General features: G+C 39.7%; 1 protein-coding gene across 1 annotated transcript in view; it reads right to left on the bottom strand.

Annotated features, from left to right (window-relative positions):
• adarb2 (adenosine deaminase RNA specific B2 (inactive)) overlaps positions 1 to 24,828 on the bottom strand; it is a 248,811-nt gene that overhangs the window by 29,088 nt on the left and 194,895 nt on the right. The window contains exon 4 of the mRNA XM_041968539.1: positions 23,551 to 23,665. Coding sequence (XP_041824473.1) covers positions 23,551 to 23,665 — 115 coding nt within the window. The remainder of the gene's footprint in view (positions 1 to 23,550; positions 23,666 to 24,828) is intronic.

Below are 24,828 nucleotides of genomic sequence, written 5' to 3'. Positions count from 1 at the left end.
TTTGTTGCGTTTTCCCTCCATTGTTGTTCTGGGTCAGAGACGTTGAAGTTTGGCCATGTGTTGTGGATATTGCCTCAGGCTTTGTTTGGTCATTTTACAATGTGTATGTATATACACATATGTATCTATATTTGTATGTATAAATATGTGTGAGTGTATGTATGTGTATATATGTGTGTGTGTATATATTTATATATATATATATATATATATATATGTAGTGCTGGGCAACAACAAAAATTTTTAATCCTAATTAATTGCGATTAATTGCATTCTTATGCACTAAATGTACTTTCTTTTTAAAAAAGACCTACTGGGTCGATGGACCTTCCACAATGGCTCTTGATACATGGCTAAACATGCAAAAGAACTAACTAATGTTTTGAAAATAGATATAACTAGTGCAGGTTTGAGCAATTTCAAGTTTTTTTTTCATGGAATAATTGCACTGAATTTCCACAACATAATTACACTAAAAGTACCAGGAATATTTTTTTTTATCTACTTTTCTTGTCATTAGGTTGGAAACTATGGGCTTTTTTTTCCTTTTTACATTATTTTCCACAATCATCTACATCCCATAGAAGAAAGTCTGTTTATCCTCTTTTTTGTTTTTCTTTATTTAAAACCTAAAAATAGAAATAAAAATGTGGTTCTTCAAACATGACAGCGAATGTCCTATAGTATATTTATCAAAAATTATAAGTGGTCTTTTTTCCAAAGGTCTCTTAAAATTTGCGTCTCTAAAGGAGTTTTATTTAGCTGGCTGAGGGAAAAATGGCTCTTTGGATTGTAAAGGCTGCAGACCCCTGCACTAAACACATAAACAGATTTAGCAGCAGTTTTCTGGCCTATAAATTCTCTAACTTTGCCTTCTTAGCTTGATTGTTTAGCATAACCTCTTGCAGGCAGCAGCGCAGAGATCCAAAAACGGTAAACAGCCAGCCACTCTCGCTACAACGGCACTTGCCATTCCTGCAATGACACTTGCCGTTTCTGTAATGGTAGTTGCCGTTTGCTCAACGGTGTTGCCACAGTGGTTTGCCACTGTGGACTGATTGCAGACTTTTCACACTAGTGCCAACTCCTAATAAAAGACAAAATGCATAGGCTTGCACAGATTAATCTCCACTGTGTGGAAACAGAGGACGTAGGCTATATGGTAAATGGTAAATAGTCTGTATATTTATATAGCACTTTACTGTACCTGGAATGATACCCAAAGTGCTTTACATTATACATCACATTCACACACTGATGGCGGAAACTGCCATGCTAGGCCCTAACCACGACCCATCAGGTGCAATTTGGGGTTCGGTGTCATGCTCAGGGACACCTTGACATGAGCTCGACAGACTGAAGATCGAACTGACAACCCTCAGGCTACAAGATGACCACTCTACCCACTGAGCCACACCGCCCCAACCATGAAACCATCTAAGCTATAATAGACCAGTTTGATCTTTTGTGTTGGTTTGCGACATGTTTGGAAACGTTTTAGTAATAGGTATAGCTAATGATGACAATAAACGTGTCATTATATATACCGCTGTATAAAACACTGTTGCTCAGTCTGCTATTCCTCTCGGTATAAAACCGACAGAACGCAAATGCAAGTGACAGTATGTGGACAAAGACAGTAACGGATTGATTACAGCTGTAGATGTTATTCAGGCATGTTACTTCTTCACAGTTTAGGCTTCATGTGTTTGTATGTTTATTCTTAGAATGTAAAGTCCAATTAGTATATTATTTATGTATCGATATATAAAGTTTAATTTCCATTGATGTTCATGACTTATTTCTTTGAATTGATTACAGTACATTTCTTGTCAATGCAGAATATACATTAAGTGTATGAGTTGTGAAGAGTTATATCGTACAGATTACCTACCAAGTAGTACCATCTAATCAGTTTCTGACAGACTATCCCATTATGGTACACCACCTGTGGATGTAGCGTAGTTGATTACTCTGATTCAATGGATGGATGGATGTTCCTTTGTCCAGACATAGGCTTGCTGTTCTTTCTTATACCGCTGTCCACACCAAGAACGTCCAAGAATGGCAAATGCCACTGTCTTCTAGCGGTTTATGCCGGTGTACAACGGTAATTGTTACCTGGTGATCTTTTGCACATGTTCTGGAGCAGGTATTTGATTAGCCCTGACCCTCTGAAAGCCACATTTGGTCTGATCCTATCCACAGACATATCCATCTATGTGCAATGCACCATAGCCTTCCTGATGGGCTATTCCTGTTAAAATCAAATCAAAACATGTCCTCCCTCCTACATGTAACCAGGGTTACAAAATATTCTACAATGCTTACAGTTAGAGAAGCTGAGATCCCAGCAGAATGGCTCCCTGAAATCTTTTCATATTTTATGGGTGTCTTTGATAGCCTTTATTGCGGAAAACATTGAGATCACCCCCACTTGAGACAACCAAAGACAACACGAGACAACGTGAGACAACATGAAATAACATGAGTCAACAGTATGAGACAACAACAGACAACATGAGATAACATGAGACAACAGGATGAGACAACCTGAGACAACATAAAGCAACACAGGACAACATGACACAGCATGAGATAACACAAGGCAAAGCAAAAAAACTGCATTACTTCTGTCCTTTCAACATGAGACGACACAAAAGACGAAGAGATGCCATCACGTGAGTGGAACATAAAAGAAAAGCAGATGAAGTGCAGCAGCAGGAAGTCGGAATATAAACAATGTAAAGCCTTCACACGTAGTCTGTTTAGCAGCTTTTTAACCCGCACATTAGCATCTAACACTGAGACCACAAGCTCCCGTCTTAGCAGCTAATGCTAACACCGAAAGCTGCCACATTAGCAGCTAACATTAAGACCAAAGGGTCCCATATTTCCAGTGAATAAATAGGACCAAAGTCTCCCACATTAGCAGCTAATGCTAAGACCACAGGCTCCCATTTTAGAAGCTAATGCTAAGACTGTGGGCTGCAGTGGAAGCACTCTGTGCTCTGCATGGATTTTAGAGAAAAAGGTAAGGTCTATTACAATGATGGTCGCACTGGGTGAAAGAAGAGAAAAATGTCTAAGTTTTGATGTAAAATTTCTAGAATTACAGGAGAAACTATGGGCATGAAAGATCTTTATTTGACAACATTTTCTGAATAACTTTGAGGGGTAAATTTAGTGCTTGACATCACTTGAAGTAAAACAAATTGTTGAATTTCCTTTTAATTCAGAATAAAAATTAAATTTTCTTTAAAATGACCTTGTAAACATCTAATTCCCAATGAAAATGTCTCTCATTTTAAATCTGAATTGAACAATTCCTCGATCATGCATACGTTTATTCTACTTTAAATTAATTCCGGTTGTTCTGAGCTTGCTCGTTCCTTTGTCTGTCATGATGATGGTACAGTGCTCTACCTCCCTTCTCCTCCTCAGCTGACCAAAGTAAAGCAGTCTGCTGTTATTATCTGGTCTTACATGTTGTTGCCGAAAAGAACGGAAGCAGGAGCTGAAGTTTGTTTTACTTCTGGTAGATGTCACAGCTACTGATGTCACATAATGTAACATCAGTGCCAGTCTAAAGTAATGAGGAGCCCTAGGTGAACCTCAACTGGGGCGCCCCCAAAAACAAAATATGTGAAAAATGCATGTTGTTTTTTTTACCTGAAATTCCAGCAGCGATAAGTGTCAGTGTTTGGCCTTTCATCAGGTTTTCACATTGCACTGACATACTTTAAAAGTGCATTTAAAATATTAAACATAATATCTCTCACAGTTCAGTCTTATCATATTAATTACTAATTATTTAAAGGAAATGATAATGATATTTTACTGAATTATAATTCTACTAGCACACACAACAAAATCAATAAATTTTTGTAGACTCCCAGTAGGAGAATAATTTATGGAACAAAACAAGGCTTCTACAAAAACTCATTTCAAAGCTCAAGTTAGGCTTATAAACAGAAAATTTACTAAATATATCTTAACCGCAAATAAAAAAGACAAAAAAAGCAGGAACTTGAAAAAGATGTAAATATGATCAATAAAATGACGCAGTGATAAAAATAAATCAAAAATAAAAGGTTCAAATTAAATAAACTGTAAATAAACTTATAGTTATATATTTCAATACAAAACATTTAATTAAACTATTTATTTAATTAACTTTTCTTAGAATTCCTCCAGATTTGCCAAAAAGCTCTGTAGCTCATTTTCATGTTGTTTTTTGTTTGTTTGTTAAAATTTCCACCAGCAGTGTTGGTGTTTGGTTGCTAGATGTCCTTTCACTTTCAAAAGGACACATTTTTGCTGTTTTTTTTCTCCCATAAATGCTGCAATAAATCTCTACCAGAGGTCTAGGTTTACTTCCCCTGATGGGACTCCAAGTTTTAGTGAGTTTTTTGTTGTTTTTTTTTTTTTTTTTTTACCTGCATGACGAGTTAGAGCACAGAAATTCCTTTTGGGAAGGAAAGAAGCGGAATAATAAGCGGATTAAGTCTGAAAGACTGGAACATGTGTAATATTGCCACACAACATTATTTCTCCCAGTATTGTGATAACTGTTCCATATCTTGGCACCACCTGAGTGGAGGTCAAAATGAAGGAGGAGGTCCAGTAACAATCAGGCAGAGCAGTTAAATGTTCCCGTGAGGAATTAAATGGAACCTGTGCAGGTTAAAGTGTGAGCAAATTGCACTCATTTTCAGGTGATTGACACCTGAAAGAAATAATTTTCAAGATGTTACCAGCTTTTCTGAGGCCAAGTTTGCCAGTTTAATCCTTTAAACTTCAAGTTATTTCTTGCTATTTTTGGTCCATGTGGTGTTTTTTTTTCATCATATATAACTACATATAGAAGATGAACCCTTTACCTGCTATCCTCACTAAACCAACTCCAGCTCAGCTGCTTTTTGGCGCCACCGTGCATCAGAAACGTCTTCTTGGCTTCATTCCAGCCATAGAGGAGCATTATTTTTCTCCTTCTCAGACAAACATAGAACTTTCTGCTCACTGGTTGATCTTTGGCTGCTCCTGATTGGACATTACAGTAAATTTAAGCTCTCTGATTGGTGGAAAGTCTGACAGGAAGTGGCTTCATCATCATGTCCAGGTCTAAATAGAGGTCTCTTAGCAACATAGTAGTGATAGTGATCTTTTTATGATGGAAATGTGATAAATAATGTTATCATGGATCATTGTGGATTTACCAGATAGTCTCAAAATAAAACTACATTTAGTGGCTGGATTGTAAACCTCCTGGACGGGATAGAAATGCCTGGAAAACTTCCGTAGATCACCTAAAGGGTAAAATATCCATCACAGTTTACCCCACAGAGCTACACACTGCTGCTCCTGAGACGATAATGATGGTAGAAGATCTGCTTGAGTTTTAAGGGTTAACTTTCTTATGTTCAGCTGAAGGGATTCTGGTTTAGTGCCAGATCCAGCACATTTCTACAAATACTACCTTTAAGAAAAAAGAAAGAATTTTATTGATCACGACAGCAGCTGTAACTAAAATACTCTCTTCTCAGAGTTTATACTCTTCCAGCTGTGCCACCAAACTCCTGCACACCTGCATGAAGTCTTAGAAACCTGGTGGTCTGTCTCCTCTAACAAAGGGGGACATGATGACCTGAGACTGCAGCTGTTCCGAGAACAAAACACTGAAAAGCTGAGCTGGAAATCCACAACGAATGGCGGCTATGAGAAGCAAAGCTGAAGCTGTTGGTTTTCTCTTACATTAGAGCGAATGTCATGCATCTCCTCTGTGTTTCTGCCCAATGTTGCCTTACTTCCACCCAACAACACAAGCCCACTGAACGCCGCATATTGGCAGAAATGACTTCTCACCACCAGGCTGCATCACACTACATTACCCAGCTCTGCAGCAGACTGCTGGCCGTATGTTTGGTTTCATCCAGCAGTTCCTCCTAAATTCACATCCAGGTTTAGATTTCAGCCTTTTAAAACCGAGGACCAGCTGAGGGGAAGATCAGTAACTTCTCTCAGCTAATATAGGTCTGAGATTAAACCTTAAATGAGACTCCACATCCATAAACACACATAGCTTCAGTAAAAACATAATTCTTCTTTTCTTCCTCCATCTGTCTCACACTGTTTTCCTGCTTCTTCATCTTTTATTGCCGTGGTAACAGCGCTCTCATTGTTCATCACTCACACACTAAAACAATCAGCTCATTCTCCCAAACAGATTTATAATCAATTTATTTATCATTTTTCATGGCAGCAGGAAATGAATTGGTTTTTAGAAGCAGTCTTTAATTTTACCGGCTGCCGTGACGACAGATGAATGAAACGTTGCTGAAAAACTAAATTCAATCTGAATATGGAGGCAAATTATAAGAAAAAATTACTGTCCAAATCAGGCTCCTTCACAGGTTTTTCATCTTCATGGGGCATTATTAGAAATACTTTTATATGTATATATATATATATATATATATATATATATATATACAGTATCTCACAAAAGTGAGTACACCCCTCACATTTTTGAAAATATTTTAGTATATCTTTTCATGAGACAACACTATAGAAATGAAACTTTAACATACAGAATATCAAAGTTTAGTTTTCATAGTTTGATATTCTGTATAACAAAGTTTAATTTATATAGTGTTATCTCATGAAAAGATATACTAAAATATTTGTAACATGACAGAGGGAGCTGATTATCCACCAAAGAACGTAAATCCACCCTGGACAAAAATAATAAATAAAGCAGTAAATAAAGGAGCAATAGTCACCGGCTGGCAGAATGAGTGAATTACAGTCATTTTTGAACGGTTCCAGGAAGACACATCAGGATAAAGAGAAGCACCAATGAGAAAGCAGTTGTAGCAGCAACGGCCTCCGTATGAACCATGTGACTATGAACTCTGCAGCATCTATTATTACAACTGTCAGCAGCAGCTGAAGTTTTACAGGAATCTCTTCATCCGCCGAGCCTCTAAAACCAGGGAAAACCTCCTCCTAATAAGCCAGCCATTATCTCTAAGTACCATAAAGCAGACATTAAAACATTTTCTTCTCTCAAGGTCAACTTTTATATGCCAACTCATTTATATGCCATTAAAGTTGAGCTCCATCTCTCATATGTTCTGCCATCAGAAATCATGTTGGATGATTTCACTGAATGTCATAATTCCTGTTGTCTGAATCCTTGAAAATCTTTAAAATGTTAAACAGAAGCAGGCCCTGTTAAATCGTTCTGAGCTTTACCAGGATAAATGTGAAAATCTCTGCACATCTCGGCTAATTTTTCTCATGTTTTCCGGCTCTCAGAAGCTGTTCTGCTGCTGGATGTGATTATTTGAACGTTCCAGTTTGTGATGGTCGGGCAAGCAGATAAAGAGCAGAGAAAAATCCCTTTCTGAAAACGATACGCAGACTAAGACGCTCGGCTTATTTGACATTTGTAATCGACTTGTTTGAAAGCCTTTCCTCTCATCTCTGTCTTTGAGTCTCGGTGGCATTCCTCCTCGCTGTCTGAGAGGAAGTTTCTCTCATCCCAACAAAGAGAAGAAGAAATCTGGGGTGGGGGGGGCGGGGTTTTTGTCTCGTAGCATTTTTCTGTGGGGATGATCCTGATTTTTCATGTCTCTGAACTCTGTTTACCGTCTTCAGACACCAACCTTCTCTCACATCGATTCAAATAAGATCCACCCTGTGTGTGCTTCCAGGATGCTTCTCCCAGCCCGGTGCTGGAGCTAATTTGGCTCAATGGTCTTGGCAGGATCCCAGCAGCAAAGTTGGGGGGGGTTGAGGGGGGGTTTGGGGGCGTTCGGTCTCCAGTTCAAACTCTCAGGGACTCCCCAGGGTTCCTTTCAGGTCTGGTGTCTGACTGCACGATGCGGGCCATGCCTCACCCCTGAGCAACCACCACGCCATGTCACCCGCCCTCCACCCTTGTTCTTGTCTTTATTGTTTTATTGTTTGTTTTATCATTTAACTGCTATTATTTCTGTTTTTAGTTTGCATTTTATTTTACTTTAAAATTTTTGCTTCTATGCAGCGTTCAGCACTTTGTTTCAACTGACGTTGTTTTAAAGTGCTCAATAAATAAAGTTGAGTCATCCCCGCACCACTCCCAGGCCACCGCCATGCCACTGTGCCACCACCACTCTACCATGCTACACCCATCTCATGTCAAGTCAATTCAATTTAATTCAGCTTTATTTGTATAGCCCCACTTCACAACATCATCTCAAGGCCTTACAGACAATCATTTTGAGCCAATTCATAATCAATAACAGCCTAGTTAAGGAAAACCAACAGATTGCATTGAATCATGACTTCGATCCAATCCTTCATCCTGAGGGGCGACAGCTGAAATGAAAAACTCCTTTCAACAGGAAGGAAAAACCTCCAGCAAAACCAGAACCAGAACCCGGCTCAGGGAGGGCGGCCATCTTCCTGGACCGGTTGGGGTGGAGAGGACACCGCCACGCCACCCTGATGCTACGCAGCAAGCACTCGGCAGCCTGCGCTCTGGACCTTTGAAGATAACACAGCTATTAATAAACAAACAGAAGCAATTACTGGAGACGGGGGAGGGTGGGGGAGGCGGGGGAGGTGGATGGGATTAGGTTGGGATGAATGCTGATCTAAGTCTGAACTGATGAGCTGCAACACTCCAAAGACAGCAGTGATACCGATACCCCCCTCCAACCCCCCCAGTTTGCAGACACACTCAGATAACACTCCTCTGTTGGTGTGTGCATGTCTACATCAATATGGTCAGCTGGAAATGATGTCCCATAATTCATAGTGTCCTCTCTGTTGGACTTTCTGAGTGAATCAGGATTTTAGTTTCTTTGAAATCTGAGTCAATAATGAGGGAAATATCCTTCCACAAAAAGATAAAATAGTTCCATATAAATAATGTCATTTTAATGTCCCATTCGGTTTATGTCTCATCAGTAACTACTGATCAATAACTAGACATCAATAACTAGTAGCAAGCAGCTTTAGCCCAAGAAACTATATTCTAAATATCAATCTGAATTAGTGACCTCAGGAAGGTGTAAAGAAGGAAAAAGGATCCATATGAAGTCAGAACTGAGAGACTCTAAAAATGGATTTTATTAACATCATCAACAGCATCAAACAGATAAATAAACACTGCATCAACTCTGGTCCACTTCCTTCACCCCGCTACGGTGATGTCAAGTTCAGCCGCATCCGCCAACTTCATATTTGGTTAAAAGGTTACTGTCACTCTATTAGTATTCCATACATCGACAACTTCACCACATTCTACAATAGACCTCACCTTTTCAAATCAGACGGCATACATCCAAATCACATAGGCTCACATCTTCTCACCATGAACATTGATTTCACCCTCCAATCCTGTAAAGCTTTCTCAGATTGACGGTCCTGCCAGTACACACCTCCCCCAGTTAAAACATCCTCTCAGATACATCACATACCAGTACACATCACCAGTAGACAGTACAGACATGTCTGTTCACAACCACATACTTCTACCATCAGGTGTATATGTCCCATACATACAGCTCCCAGTTCAGAACCCATATCCACAACTTTACAACGGAACTTTCCTACAACACTCAACATGGCTCTTTTAAACATCCGATCACTATCAAACAAATCTTTTATTATTAATGATCTGATTTTAGATAATAACATTGACTGTCTCTTTTTAACGGAAACCTGGCTTGGTAGTGATGCATCAGTAATTCTCACTGAAGCATCTCCCCCAAATTTAAATTTTTTATTTTTTATTTTATCAGGGGAGGTAAGAAAGGCGGTGGAACAGCTTCGATTGCTAAACAGTCATTATCAGCACAAGTAATCTCATTGAAAAATTACAATTCATTTAGAGCATCATTCATTTCTTTTTAACAACCCGCCTGTTTTATCCAGTACAATTTACAGAACACCAAACCCTCCTTCCTGTTTTATTAGAGTTTTCAGAGTTTTTATCAACCATACATATTAAATACAACAAGATTTTAATAACTGGTGATTTTAACCTTCACATTGATAACAGTGGTGATCCCTATGCCAACGAGTTTTTAAACATTTTAAACAGCATGGGTTTTCATCAGCATGTAACACAGCCTACTCACAACAGAGGAAACGCCCTGGACCTGGTCATTACCTATGGCCTGTCCGCTGGTGTGTCCTCTGTTGTTGACCTGGCTGTGTCAGACCACTACTGTGTGTTTTTTAACATCACCAGTTTTAGCCAAAGGGAGACCTCGGTGAGAACTGTGAGGAAACTATATATTACTTCTGAAGTGGCTGCAAATTTTACTGAAATTTTAAACCAAACTCCTGCTCAGATTTTACCTGCATTGTGTGATTTTATTGTTGACCATTTTAACAGTAAACTAAAGTCAGCCATTGACTCAGCAGCTCCACTTAAAACAAAAACATTAGGAGTTAAATCAAAAACACCGTGGAGAAGTCAGGAAATTAATGAGTTAAAAAGAAGTTGCAGGAGAGCAGAGAGGAAATGGAGAAAAACAAAATTAACAGTCCATTATGAAATTTTAAAAGACCATCTCAAAATCTACAATAATTCAGTAAAACAGGCAAGAAAACTCTACTATTCAAACCTCATTACAGATAACAAAAATAACCCAAAATTCCTTTTTAAAACCATTGATCTTTTAATAAACACAGATTTTAACAAGTCCTCTATGCCTCCATCAGACACTGCATGCGAGGACTTTGTAGACCACTTCACAAGTAAGATCAATATTATTAGATCCAGTCTTTTATCTCAACGACATGTTGATTTTAACAGGACTGAAGCTTTGCTTTTACCTGAGGAAACACTGGAGAGTTTTCTCCTGGTTGATGCAAAGATGCTTGGTCGAGTTTTCTCCTAACTAAACCCAACAACCTGCCTTTTATACCCAATTCCCACATCACTTTTAAAAACATTTTATGGTTTCTTCGAGCCTGAGCTTTTAAACATAGTAAATTGCTCTCTTCAGACGGGCGTCTTCCCTGCTGCCTTTAAAACAGCGGTGGTGAGGCCCCTTCTGAAGAAGAGTCATTTAGATCCGAACATTCCTGATAACTACCGACCTGCATCCAACTTACCATTTCTAAGTAAAATGACAGAAAAAGCTGTTCTTATCTAACTGCATGAGTTTTTTAATAAACACAAGATTTTAGAAAAATATCAGTCTGGTTTTAGGACAAACCACAGTACCGAGACGGCCCTTTTAAAAATTGTTAATGATCTTAGATCTAACTTAGACTCAGAAACTTTCTGTCCTGGTTTTACTGGATCTTAGTGCCGCCTTTGATACAGTTAATCATGAGATTTTACTAGACAGACTCAGAAGTCTGATGGGCCTCTCAGGTACTGTTCTTAAATGGGTTTACTCCTATCTCACAGTTTGCCAATTTTATGTAAGTATGGATACATGCTCCTCAAGAATCCATAAAATCCAATGTGGGGTTCCCCAAGGATCAATTTTAGGCCCGATACTTTTTAATTTGTATATGTTGCCGCTTGGGGATGTCATCAGGAGACATGGCATTGATTTTCACAGCTATGCTGATGACACACAACTTTACATCGCCGTGTCTCCTGATGACCTGCAGCCAGTTAACGTCCTTCTAAACCAGGGGTAGCATTTTTATAATGTGAAGCACTTTGTCCTGCAATCCTGCATGAAAAGTGCTATATAAATAAAGTTTGATTTGATTTGATTTAGAAGAACCTGAACTGTCAACAGGTGAAATCTCTCAACCAATCAAACCACATGTTCAGTCCGGTTTCATACAGCTGATCCAAGACCACCAGCTACATTAGCTACGCTAACAGCCAAACATCATCATCCCCAAAGGGTCCAGATGGCCATCCTCCCTAGTTCTGGTCCTGATGGAGGTTTTCCTTCCTTTTTCTGGTCCTGGCTTCCTGCTTCCTGCTTACTTATACACTCGCTTGCTGCTTGCTCTCACTTGTTTTATTGATTTTTATACTGATTTGTTTTCCTTTTTACTTACAAACCCACCCACAGTTGTTTTTGAATTCCTATAAATCACTGCGTCTGAAGCATTTTAATAGAAACTTTTAATGTTTATCTTCAGCGCGCCGTGTGCGTGGCCTACACGCAGCTGAAGCATGCATGTAGCACTCAGCTAAAGCTAAGTAGCTTGGAAAGGGGCTAATGCTAGGCTTACGAGCAGCAAGATGCCTTCCATGTCCACAGATGACTACCAAGACTACCTTTTTAAGAAGATATCAGTGCTGGAGGCGGAAATTTGCCGCCTTGAAGTCAATATTGAAGTAAATGGACTGCATGGAAATGAAACAACCTAGTCATTGACCCACAACAGCAGAGGTGAGCAAGTTAACAGATGTCTAAAAGGCACAGATAACACTACCAAGAAAGAGGTAGCGTAGCAACCCTCCTTGGAACTGGTGCACAGCCAAAAAGTAAATCATGCCTTCTGGAAAAGGGAGGACAACGTATCACAGGCCGGGTGCAGCGAGCTGAAGTCTGTGATTAGACCGACTGGCCTCCACTTCCTACAAAACAAAGAACCTTTTTTACCCCTCTACATGGTAGGAAACATGACTGGAAAATCAAGACTGGGAAGGTTGACAACAAACCTCCAAAGCAGCTGAATGTGAACCTGCAGAACAGATTTGCCCCGCTATCAGAGGACTCCTGATCTTTATTGGATGACCATCTATCCCAGGGTTGCGAGGTGAGGACTGAAAATCGGTCAGAAAGGAAAAGGCCACAGGGAAAGCTAAAGGCTGGGGAATAAACACCAAAGTCCTCTGCTTTCCTAAAGATCTGATCAGTAACACACAGGAGAGAATTCTGAAAGCCGTGGCTGAATACCCAAATGTGAGAAACATTGTTCTACATACAGGGTGAAATGATGTATACAAGCAACAATCTGAGGATCTGAAACAAGACTTTACTGGACTGTTAAACCCAGCGAGCTCTCTGAAAGCAGCTGTTTTCATCAGTGGACCTGTGCCCCCCATCAGAAGAGGAAAGATTCAGTAGATGACTGCCACTAAATAACTGGCTGATAGCGACATGTGCAACAAACTGCATTTTATTAACAATTTTTACATTTTTTGGCAACATCTTTTTACTTCCTGCACCAGGCCTAAAATACAGGAGGAGTTATCTCACAGGATAGACCAAACCCAGTGGAAACGCAGAGGAGGAGCTGCATCTGCCCCCACCCAGCCTCCAAAAACAGAGACACTGGCAGAGGCAAGAGGAAGGGTCTTTATTTGCCTCCAACCCAAGAACCAGAATGGTGGACCCACATCCCGCCAAACCCCCAACAGGTCATCATCATCCTAACCCACCTTTTCACCTGAAATTCACTAAGCAGATGATGGAGCGGGTCCATGCTGGACTCAGATCTACCCCCCAGACCCCCCATAAACCCGCCACCAGAGCGGCTGAAGGGAGGGCGCCAGCTTTATGTTTGGGATGTATGTGGAGGGTCCAGGCTGCCTGAATAACAGCAGCCATGATTTTCCAGGACCAGCTGGATCCCTGTTTATTAGAAGGTTCCCGAATATCTGGATTGTTTGGTAACAGAAGGAGAAAAGTAGCTAAGTCAGAATACAGAGTGCTGCTTTCTAAAAGGTTTCTAAGTACAGTTAACATACCCTGTGAGTCACAGCATGCCCCCAAACATAGGGTAAACTATTCTAAACCCCTCAAGTTTATTAAATATTAGGTCTTTAGCAAGAAAATTTTTAATGAATGATTTTATCTTTGAACTCAACCTTGATTTTATGTTTTTAACTGAAACTGTTTTTTAACTGACTCTTCCAGAGTCGTGTTTCTAAATACTGACAGGCCTCCGGACACTGTGCAGCATTTTATGATGGTTTTAGTGAACTGTTGCTGTCATCTGTGGAGATTCTGACTGTGTAATTATTGTTGGTGATTTTAACATCCACGTAGACAACCCTCAGGACAAAGCGAGTTACCTGTTACCTAAGTAACAGTCTGGAGAACTTTGGCCTGACTCAGCATATAACAGAGCCCAATAAAGGACACACTCTAGATTTACTGGTGTCGAAGGGTTTGGACATTTCCAAGGTTACTATGTGTGATGTGGGCCTGTCTGATCATTACTGTGTTTTCTTTGAGTGTACAGTTCCTGTTCACACAAATGTCTCACTAGTGGTGATCAAAGAAATGGTGTATAACTGAAAACAACGAGTGGGATGTTTAACCAGGTCTTCTCTTTAACCCCTGCCCTGTCAGGGGATTCAGCCAATGAGCTTGTCACTAGTTAACATGCTAAAATGTTAAATATTATGGATGCTATTGCTCCTTTTAAGGTGAAGGTTGTTTCGGGAAAGAAAAAGTCTCCATGTGTGGAGAAATTCCACACTGGTGACAAATGAACAAAGAGAGTGTCTGAAAGCCGAACGCAGACGGAGAAAAACAATCTACAAATTCATTACAGGTTCTTTATACATGACATGTATAAAGAGAACCTTCACACTTATAATTTACAGCTGAGGAATGTAAGGAAGTCCTATTTCTCTGACATTATTAGCAAAAAATCATAATGATCAGGCCTTATTCACTGCTGTCGACAGGTTAACAAACCCTCCTAAATCAGTAGCACCTGAACCTTATTCCACCAAGGCTGCAATGAGTTTGCCAAAACAGAAAAAAATCCAGAATATCAAACAAGTAGTTGGTTCATCAACAGCAGGTTCAACAGACATACTGTGTCCATTGAAAACCAGTTTAAACACCATGACACAGCATTAACAGCATTAACAGCAAAGACCTGGGCGACATTTAATGTCAACGGAACTCCTCTTGCTGCTTGGACATCCTGCCCACAGGTTTCTTCAAAAAGGTCTCAAAGACTCTGGAGCCAGATCTGTTACAGATTGTGAACTTGTCTTTAATTTCAGGCATCTTCCCAGAACTTCTAAAAACAGCTGTAATCAAACCCCTGCTAAAAAGAGACAATCTAGACAAGACACAAATGAGCAACTACAGGCCGATCTCAAATCATCCTTTTTTAAGGAAAGTCAAAGTCAAAGTCACTTTATTTGTCAATTCTGCAGTATGTACAAGACATACAGAGGATCGAAATTGCTTTTCACTCAGACCCAAGGTGCAGACAATAAACATTTAACATACATCTTTAAGTAAAAGAAAAGGTCTCTGCTTTGCTACGCTATATATAAAAAACTATATTATGCTACATAAAAGGAATAAAAGCAAGAAAATATAAATAATGAAAAAGGCACAAGTAGCAGCAACATATTGGGTAAAGAAAACCGGATAGTGCAAAATGAATTCAGTAGTGCAAATGGCATGGCAGTTGTGCAGGTTTAGCTTATATACTGGTAAGTTAAGTGTCCATGAACAGTACAGAGTTGATGGGAGGCGGGTTCAGAGTCTGGAGGTTTTGTGGGCAGGGCAGGGAGAGAGTTCAGCATCCTGACAGCCTGGTGGAAGAAGCTGTCCTTCAGTCTGCTGGTCCTGGCGCTGTAAGTAAAATCATCTAAAAACAGTTTTTCATCAATTAAGTGACTTTTGAACACAAAACAGCTGCTATGATGTCTTCCAGTCAGATTTTAGACAGCACCACAGCACTGAGATGCTCTGGCCAAAGTCATTAATGCCATATGTTTGAATACAGAAAAATGTCAGTCTTAGTCTTACTGGACCTCAGCGCTACATTTGATACAGTCGACCACAATATATTACTTAAACAACTGGAAAGCTGGGTGGGCCTCTCTGGCACTGCCCTACACTGATTTAAATCTTACTTAGAGAATAGAAAGTACTTTGTGTCAATAGGTAATTTTACATCTGAGCAGACAAGAATTATATGTGGAGTTCGCCAAGGCTCCATCCTGGTGCCTCTTCTGTTTAACATCTACATGCTCCCACTGGCACAGGTTATAAAGAAAAACAAAATTAGTTACCATAGCTATGTGTAATGGTTTTAAAATTTTTGCTAAGATGTAAAGCAAAAGAATATAATTTGATAATACTATGTGGCAAAAATGGTATGGTATTTGCTTATAACCATCATAGTGCCAAAAAGGGAAAAATAAAGGCAATTTATTCTGTGGTAAATGGAAGTTGCAGAACAAGTATACAGTGAATTACAGATCGAATGATCGATGATCTATGATCGACTACTTGGGTCTTTAAGCCGTAATGCTATTAAAAGATAAATTAGGTTGATAACATGCTTGAAAAATGCCATTGATTAAATGTTATTCAGTTCGTCTTATTATACATGACTTTTAAATAGGTATTTGTCTCAAGATTTTGTGTTAGAAGAGTTTGACCTACTTATCGTGTCTCGATTGATTATGCCTGAGTGAACGTAGGGGAAACTTGTTGCTTCTGCTCGTCCATTACAACACCGTGTCTCGTGTTTGTTTTACATTATTCCCCTTTCAGGTAAAGCCTGTATTTTATTATTGCATTTTTATGTCTGTATGCATGTTCTGTGTAATACGGACAACAAGTTTGGACCGGAAGACTATTTAGAGTAGTAGATTTAGGCTGTATTTAAATTTACTCGCCACAGTTTTCTTGCTAGTCGCATCACGTGGCAGAAGTACCGTTGCAGCAGAGATGGTTGTATCGAGTGTGTGCAATGTTTAGCATCAGAGAAGATAGGCCTTATTATAAATTACTGTGAAGGGTTAAATATTTCTGTGTTTGTAAAATAGTAATGCAAATGGTTTGAAAGACGGAATGTATCAGTTTGTTTTATTGTGACTGTTAAATAGCATAATATTTTCATTTCTGTTTGTGAATGTACATGCTAACTTCTGAATATGACCGTAGTAATGTAGTTACCCATATTTAGAGTACAGTACTTATTCAGATTTGTGTTTGTATAGAGATTTTGGTAACTAATATGAAGTCATACCTAAGGTAATTTTGTTATCTTTTCATTTTAAAATGTAATGTATTGGTGAGAACTTTGTTGTAAAAAAAAAACCTACATTACAGCAGTGGACGTGGCAGCAGTAACACAGTGTCTCGTGTTTGTTTTACATTATTCTCCTTTCAGGGGCATAACATACGCAGATGACACACAGATATATACTTCAATGTCACCAGGAGACCGAGGCCCTGTACAGGCTCTTGATAAATGCATTGAGGAGATTAATGACTGGATATGTCTGAACTTTTGGTGATTGTCTTTGGAGTCAAAGAGAAATGATTAAAGGTCATCACAGAGCTTCAGTCTGTACACCTAAAAACCACCAACTAGGCCAGAAATCTGGGTGTAGTGATGGACTCAGACCTTAACTTTGAAAAACACATGAAGGGAATTACAAAGTCAGCCTACTACCACCTTAAGAATATATCAAGGGTAAAAAATCCGATGTCTCAGGAAGACCTGGAAAGACTAGTCCATGCTTTTATCTTTAGTCGGCTTAATTATTGTAACAGTGTTTTTAACACTAGAAGTCCCAGGAATTTTGATATCTCCCTAAAGTCCCAGAGAAGGGTCGAAAGACCTTTAGTCCAAACTGACGACTCTGCTGGCAAAAATTAGCATCTCTTCATTTGTAAATGCAGCCATTACCTGAGGAATGCACCCATTGCATCCAGCCCCTCCTTGTTACCTTGAAACGTCTGGTAAATTCTGTGGCAGTGGGGGATGGTGGGCTGAGGGGGATAAATAGTAGCTAGCTTCACCTCCAACAAATAGAAGGAAGCAAAATGCAGAGGCGGCTTACAACTCAGCAGGCATTGGACCTGATCCTCAACGATACAAACCCTTGTGACTCAGATGGAGAAGAGATACAAATTCAGCTGGATTCGGACTCTGACTCTGAGCAGTCTTCAGGTAAGATTTGAAACTATTATTGAACTTTTTGGTATGACAAATTTCTTTCTTTCTGCTTTGTCCTGTACTGTGAGTTGCAACACTGGAATTTCTCCATTTTTGTACAAATAAAGGATTTTTTTAATCTTATTTCCAAAACATCCTATTTTCGTCCTCTGAAATTGTGAAATTGTTTACCTTGCAGATGATGAGACTGCTCCACTGCCAGAAAAGAGGGCTCGGTTGGGAAGTGAGAGGACAGAGATGGCTAAAGATGGCACAGTGTGGCATGAAGAACAGCTGGGGACATGTCTCAATTTCACCCCAATAGAACCATACGGCACAGATGGAGAGCCAACTGCTAAGGCCAGAAGAAGTATCCGGACTCGTCTTCAAAGCTTCTTCTGTTTTATAACACTTGAAATGCTTCGTAGCATTCAAGAATGGACCATTCAGCATGCACGGCAAAAGGAGCAGGCAGAATGGTTCATGAACCTCCCAGAACTAATGGCATTTATTGCAATTATTATCTTGCGGGGGGTGAAGAAAGTTCCATCACTACGTGACAATTGGTCAGCAGAGCTGGGAAACCCACGAATCATTGCTACTATGGCCCGAAACCGCTTCCAAAACATCATGCAACACCTACGCTTTGATAACATGTTCACACGCAGTGAGCGAGTGGAGACAAATAAGTTTGCTGCAATTTCTAATCTGTGGGAATCTTTTGTCAATAACTGCATCAGATCTTATAACCCTGGTCGACACATCACTATTGATGAACAGCTTTTCCCGACAAAGACTCGCTGCAGTTTTCTGCAGTACATTGCAACAAAACCGGACAAATTTGGCATAAAACCGGACAAATTTGGCATTAAGTTTTGGCTGGCTTGTGACTTGAAATCAAAGTACATTTGCAATATCCTGCCATATCTTGGCAAGGACCCCAGTCGTCCCAGTGGAGAGAGACTCTCTGAGAGTGTAGTGATGAGGCTGATGGAGCCGTTCATGGATAAGGGCAGAACTGTAACAACAGACAATTTTTTTACATCGCTGTCCCTTGCGCAACGACTGCTTAGCCGGAAAACCACCATCCTTGGCACAGTCAACAAGATTCGCCGGGAAATTCCTCAGTCAACTAGACAGAAGGACCACACTAAATTCACCACTCGAGTGTTTTCCACCACTGGTGCAACACTCACAGTATATGCGCCGAAACGGAAAAAGACTGTCTATCTTCTCAGCAGCATGCACAATGTGGTTGAGACTGAGAATACCACCAAAAGGAAGCCAAACACTGTCACACAATACAACACCACAAAGTGTGGTGTGGATGTGATGGACCAGATGGTGCGGGAGTACAGCGTGCGTGCAGGAACACGGAGATGGCCAGTCGCCGTGTTCTACAACATGATCGACATGGCGGCACTGAACGCTCATGTTCTTCATAAGGAATGCACCGGAGTGCAGGAGAGAAGAGTGGACTTCCTGGTTGAGCTCGCGAAAGAGTTGGCCAACTCTCATGTGAGTCAGAAGAAGGCACATAAGGAGCAACTGCTTCAGCAGCAACCTCCCACACCTAGCCCTGGGAAAAGGGCAAAATGTCAGGTCAACCATCGATGCAAGAACAATTGCGCAACTGTAAGATGTGTTGACTGCTACAAATACACATGTGGCAAATGCAGGATGGAGATACCATGGAAGTGCCAAGCATGTTTGGACTTAGCACAGACGGACTGCTGAAAGAGCAGAAAAGCCATTCACACAAGGGCATGCCACTGTAGCCTTGTGTAAATATTTGTGAAATTGTTTCATTACTTGCATTATTTTAACTGTTTTGTTGTTTTTTTTATGACAAAAATAAAAAGCATTGGAAAAAATTCACAGTTGTTCTTTTATATCTTTGTCATGTTGACATTTATGCCCTCTTGACTTAGACACTAATGCTTCTGGACATTTTACTCACAGACCCTGCCTGTACCACCACAATCAAAAAATGTTCATTTTAAATATTCAAAATTGTTCATTGCTTGGGCTTTTTGGACATAAGGTACATGAACATTGGGTTAGAAAGTTTGAAAAATTGGTCAAAAATTCTGAAAAATTTGTATTTTTTCATTTGTATGAAAAGAGGAGAGCTGGACCTTTTAAAGTGATTTTTAAAAAAAATATGAATTCATCATTTTGTCATATCATTCTAAATTGTTTGCTTTTTTATTGAAGGCCCACAATGATTATCTTTTTTTTTTCTTCTAAAAGCACACAAATGTGTCGAGGAGGTATATATCATATATCATATCAAATATATTTTTAATTATTTGAAATATACTAGAATGCAGGAAAACCTTTCTGAATCTGTTTGAGGTCTACTCCAATCTCATACTCAGGGGACCAAGCAGTGTCTCAAGCCAAGCTTTGGGCAAAAGTTGACAGTCCGGTTTCAAGAGTCTACAGTGTCTCCCCTAAGTATGCGCCCTCCTGGGGTGTGCCAGTAATTGACTCGTCTACAAACAAAAGAAGCTGTTCGCAGCTTAAGACAGGATTTTAGCTAAAATCCTACTGGTCAATCGACCCATCTCTGGGTTGTAAAGGTAGAAAGGTCCATTGACCCCTCTCTGGGACTTCTAGTGTTAAAGGTTCTACCTAAAAAATTAATTATACACCTGCAACTTATTCAGAACTCAGCTGCTCGAGACGTCACTAAGCAGTGTTGTTTTTGGCAACATCTCAGTTTTAGTCTTAGTTTTAGTCGTCATGACGAAAGTGCTTATTAGTTTTAGTCACATTTTAGTCATTTCTAAGTTTAGTCCAGTTTTAGTCGACAAAAACTCGAAAAGGTTTTAGTCTAGTTTTAGTCAAATAAAAAAAAAGTATTAGTCTTTTAACAAATTAATTTAGGTCAATAATACGTATTAAAAAGTGGAATCAAGGTTGACAGGTTATACCAAGAATTGCAATTCATAAAACAAATTAACCTTAACACTTTTGCATAATAACCAGATCCTTTACCAGACTGACAGCTTTACCCGAGACTTTTCCATCAACAGGGATACAATCCTGCCGTGCTATACTTAACTGCTGTTGGGCAGAAACCTTTTATTTCTATATTTCAACTTTTTTCATGAACTGATGCCCTACTTCATCATACAAAAATGTCACACAAGAAAATATTAGATCTATATGTTCAACATATAGCAACACATTGTGAGCTTGTTGTTTGGTTATTTTCATCAATAATTACAAAATTTAAAGGAATGGTTTTAAACATAAAAGGTTTCCCAGCCAACAGCAAATACTGTAATCAGTTACTCCTAAAAAGCAAAGAGCAACAACATCTTTACTTTGGTAACTGTGGCTTTATTTCTGAGAATTTTCTGAAGTGTAATACTCCACCCTGAACATACACATGTCCAAAATATAAACAATGGATGAGGAACACATGCTCAACTTGACCTGGTCTGCCAGTGAAATTATGATGGATTACAGTCAAAATATGTCCATATATCGTTTCATCGCTTCTACCAAACCTCTTCGACCACCCTGTGGCCATGACTCATCTATGCATGAATAAACTGCTCATACATGGCAGGTGGTGAGCGTGGCCAAGGTGCAGCAGCATTGCTGACTGACAGAGATTGCGTTCACAATAGGCAGAAATGTACATTTTTAATGTCGGGCAATCAGGCCTTGAACATTTTCATCTCCTCTCGTCTCGTCAATGAAATCTCACAAACGTCTCGCCATGTTTTCATCATCAGAGAGCCATTTTTAGCTCGTCACCATCCCATTATCGTCATGAAAAAAGGTTTTTAACTAAATAAATTCGTCATTGTGATCGTTGACAAAAGCAACACTTTCACTAAGACCAAGAAAGTGGACCACATCAGTCCAGCTCTGAGGTCTTCACACTGGCTTCCTGTTCGTCGATGGACAGACTTTAAAGTTCTGCTCAGAGACCTCTTGACCCAGTATGAACCTACCAGAACACTCAGGTCATCTGGATCCAGTTTCTTATCAGTCCCCAGAGTCAGAACCAGACATGGAGAAGCTGCATTCAGCTTTTATGGGCCACATGTCTGGAACAAACTCCCAGAAAGCCTCAAATCAGCTGAAACACTCAGTTTGTTTAAATCCAGCTGAAAGACCCACCTGTTCTCTGCTGCATTTCACTGCAGTTTTTAATTTAGAAGTCAAAATCTAATCTGGTTCTTTTAAGGTGGAATTTATAAACTTGGTCATGTTTTAATGCTGTTTTTATCCAGTGTTTCTTGTTTTTCCTTTTTCTTTTGTTTTTTATTGTTAAATGATGCTTCTTGTGTTCTGTAAAGCACATTGAATCACCCTGTTGTTGGATCATGCTGCAGATAAACTTGCCTTGACTTGATGGGATTTTTTTCACTGGTTCTGGTTCTGATGGTGATTTTTTTCTTCCTGGTTCTGGTTCTGATGAAGGTTTACTTTCCTGGTCATGGCTCTGATGGAGGTTTTTTCTCCCTGGTTCTGGTTCTTGTTCTTCCTGAGTTATGTAATTATTGTATGAACACAGTTCTTCTAAATTGGACTCATATGGTTCATATGATGGATTTGTTTTAATTGGACTATAACTGGACTAGGACTGGCTATAATAAACTAGACTGAACTGGACTGATCAATAAATGAACTGATTTATTGTGTCCAATGAAAGAAAAACACAGGAAAATAAAAATGAAACTAAATTTAAATAGAACTAAAATGTGTTTCATGTAATAATTCAGGAAAATAACAAAAAATAATTCAGGACATAAAATGTCCTGATCATCCAGTTTGAGATGTAGTTCCAGTTGATGCAGATGCTGCTTTTCAGGATGCTGCAGACAGTGATTTGAATGGAGACAAAGCAGCCAATCAGGATGAGCCTATCCAAGCTGTGATTGGCTGGACCTGGTTGGGAAAAGTGGGGGAAATTTTACCGTCGACTGTCTACACAAAGGGCAGCGAATATGGAAATGAATGTGTTTTTTTCTGCTTGTAGTAAATGTTCAGCATGTAACAGCCGTGTTTCCAGAGAACACGTGTGAATGCCGCTTTGCTACCTGATCAGTGTGTAACGCCATATCTGTGTCATGGTGCAGCTTCCTGCAGATGTCATGGATGTTATGGGAGCAGTGGAATCTCTGCAGAACATCATCACATGTTTGGAGCTGCACATTTACAGTTTAATATGCAAACCTGATAGAAAACACATTTACAGGAAGGTAAATATGAAGCATGTTGCAGGAGACCAGTAAGTGACTCTTCCTCCTCCTCCTTGTCCTCCTCCTCAGTGTGTCACTCAGTCAGGTTTTGGATTAAGCTGATCTAGTTAAGATTCCCGGGGTGGCATCAGGAACTCCTGTCAAAGCCGGCTGAGCGCTGAGTCCAGCATACAGAGGGATGACTGACACTCTCCACCATGTCTCATTCTCCTCCGAGACTCTGAATAGTCAATAATTCAGCAGGAAGGTACACTCTCCTCCACAAACGGAAGCTACAGCATGGAATGGAAACTCTGTCTTCCCACACTTACTTCATCATTTCTCCTTCCATCTACCTTTCCTTCCCCATCCTTTTCTTGTACTCTCTGTCTCTCTTTGCCCAACCCACCCCGACATTCACTCTTTCCATATTGCACCACTTCAATAATTCAAAGTTCTATATCAAAGTCAATGAAATTTGCCATACCTCGGGTCATTACGATGCCTGCCAGGGATTTGTGTCGCACATGTGCAGGACTGCAGCCACCCACCAGCAACCGGTACTTCTCTCTCACCAGGTGGAATATTGAATCGGCAAAGTCCTGAAAAACACAAGGGCTTCCTTAATTTAACCGAACAGAACCTGCGGATGCCGACTTCCTGCTTTTGTTTACCTGCTTAATATTTCAGCTTTTTAATCTCCTCAGTTAAAACCATGCAGATAATCCTGCAGGTAAACTCACCTGTTCAGATCAGTCCCTAAACGTCTCATTAGAGGACAATTCCTACGCCAATATCCTGATTTATCCCTCACAGGAAAACAGTGTGCAACATACGTGAATGACGAGTGCTACACATGTGCAAACATTTTCATGTGATGAACACGTGATACACGTGTTTAAGATTTAAACAAAATGTGCCTTACATATGACCCGTCTGTGCAAACATCTGAACTTTATGTGTTTTTTCTGTAAAAACTAAGAACAGGAGCAGAGTTCATGTGTTTACCAGCTAAAGAGCGATTTTATGCCCATATTAACAGACTGAAAACCAGGATTGGAATAAACAAGCTGCACAGGCTTTTAATAGAAATATTAACTGGTTCTAATTAAACCAGAATATATGTTCGTATAGTTCATGCTGTCCTGAAACCTTGAACACAACAGGGAGAAAAAACTGCAGTGGAGGGAGGGATCCTCCCCAGAATCCGGACCTATGGGATCATCTGTAGGAAGAAGAGTTTTGGAAAGTCCTTCAAGGATTCTGGAGAAAAATTCCTGGAAAGTCCTTAAGGGATCCTGGAGAAAAATTCCTGGAAAGTCCTTCAAAGATCCTGGAGAACTATTCCTGAACTGACAGAAATGACTGACAGAAATGAGCGAAAACTGGTCTAAGACGTTAAACACTTTCAGGCTTTTTACACCTGGACAAAACAGCCAGTATTTACATTTATGTTTGCACATGTTCTAATAAATCTCTGCACTAAAAGCAGGGACTAATGGAAAGATAGTCAGATGGATAGATAGTCAGATAGATGGACAGGTGAAATGATTTCATGAAGCCAAACATCAGGCTGCAGTCATTAATCTGAGTTTATTTTCTTTTTACAGCTCTAACAACCAGTCCAACAATGTTCACGTAAAGTTAGTTTTATTTGTGTTACTCAAAACAATGAACGCAACTACTTTTATTCTACCCATGGCTGAATGTGGGAAGAGATGAAACAGCTGTGAAACCTTCAACCTGAGAGAACTGTAAAATATTG

The sequence above is a fragment of the Melanotaenia boesemani genome, chromosome 18 (genome assembly GCF_017639745.1).
Source record: "Melanotaenia boesemani isolate fMelBoe1 chromosome 18, fMelBoe1.pri, whole genome shotgun sequence".
Lineage (NCBI taxonomy): Eukaryota > Metazoa > Chordata > Actinopteri > Atheriniformes > Melanotaeniidae > Melanotaenia > Melanotaenia boesemani.
This window is presented reverse-complemented; position numbering and strand designations above follow the sequence as displayed.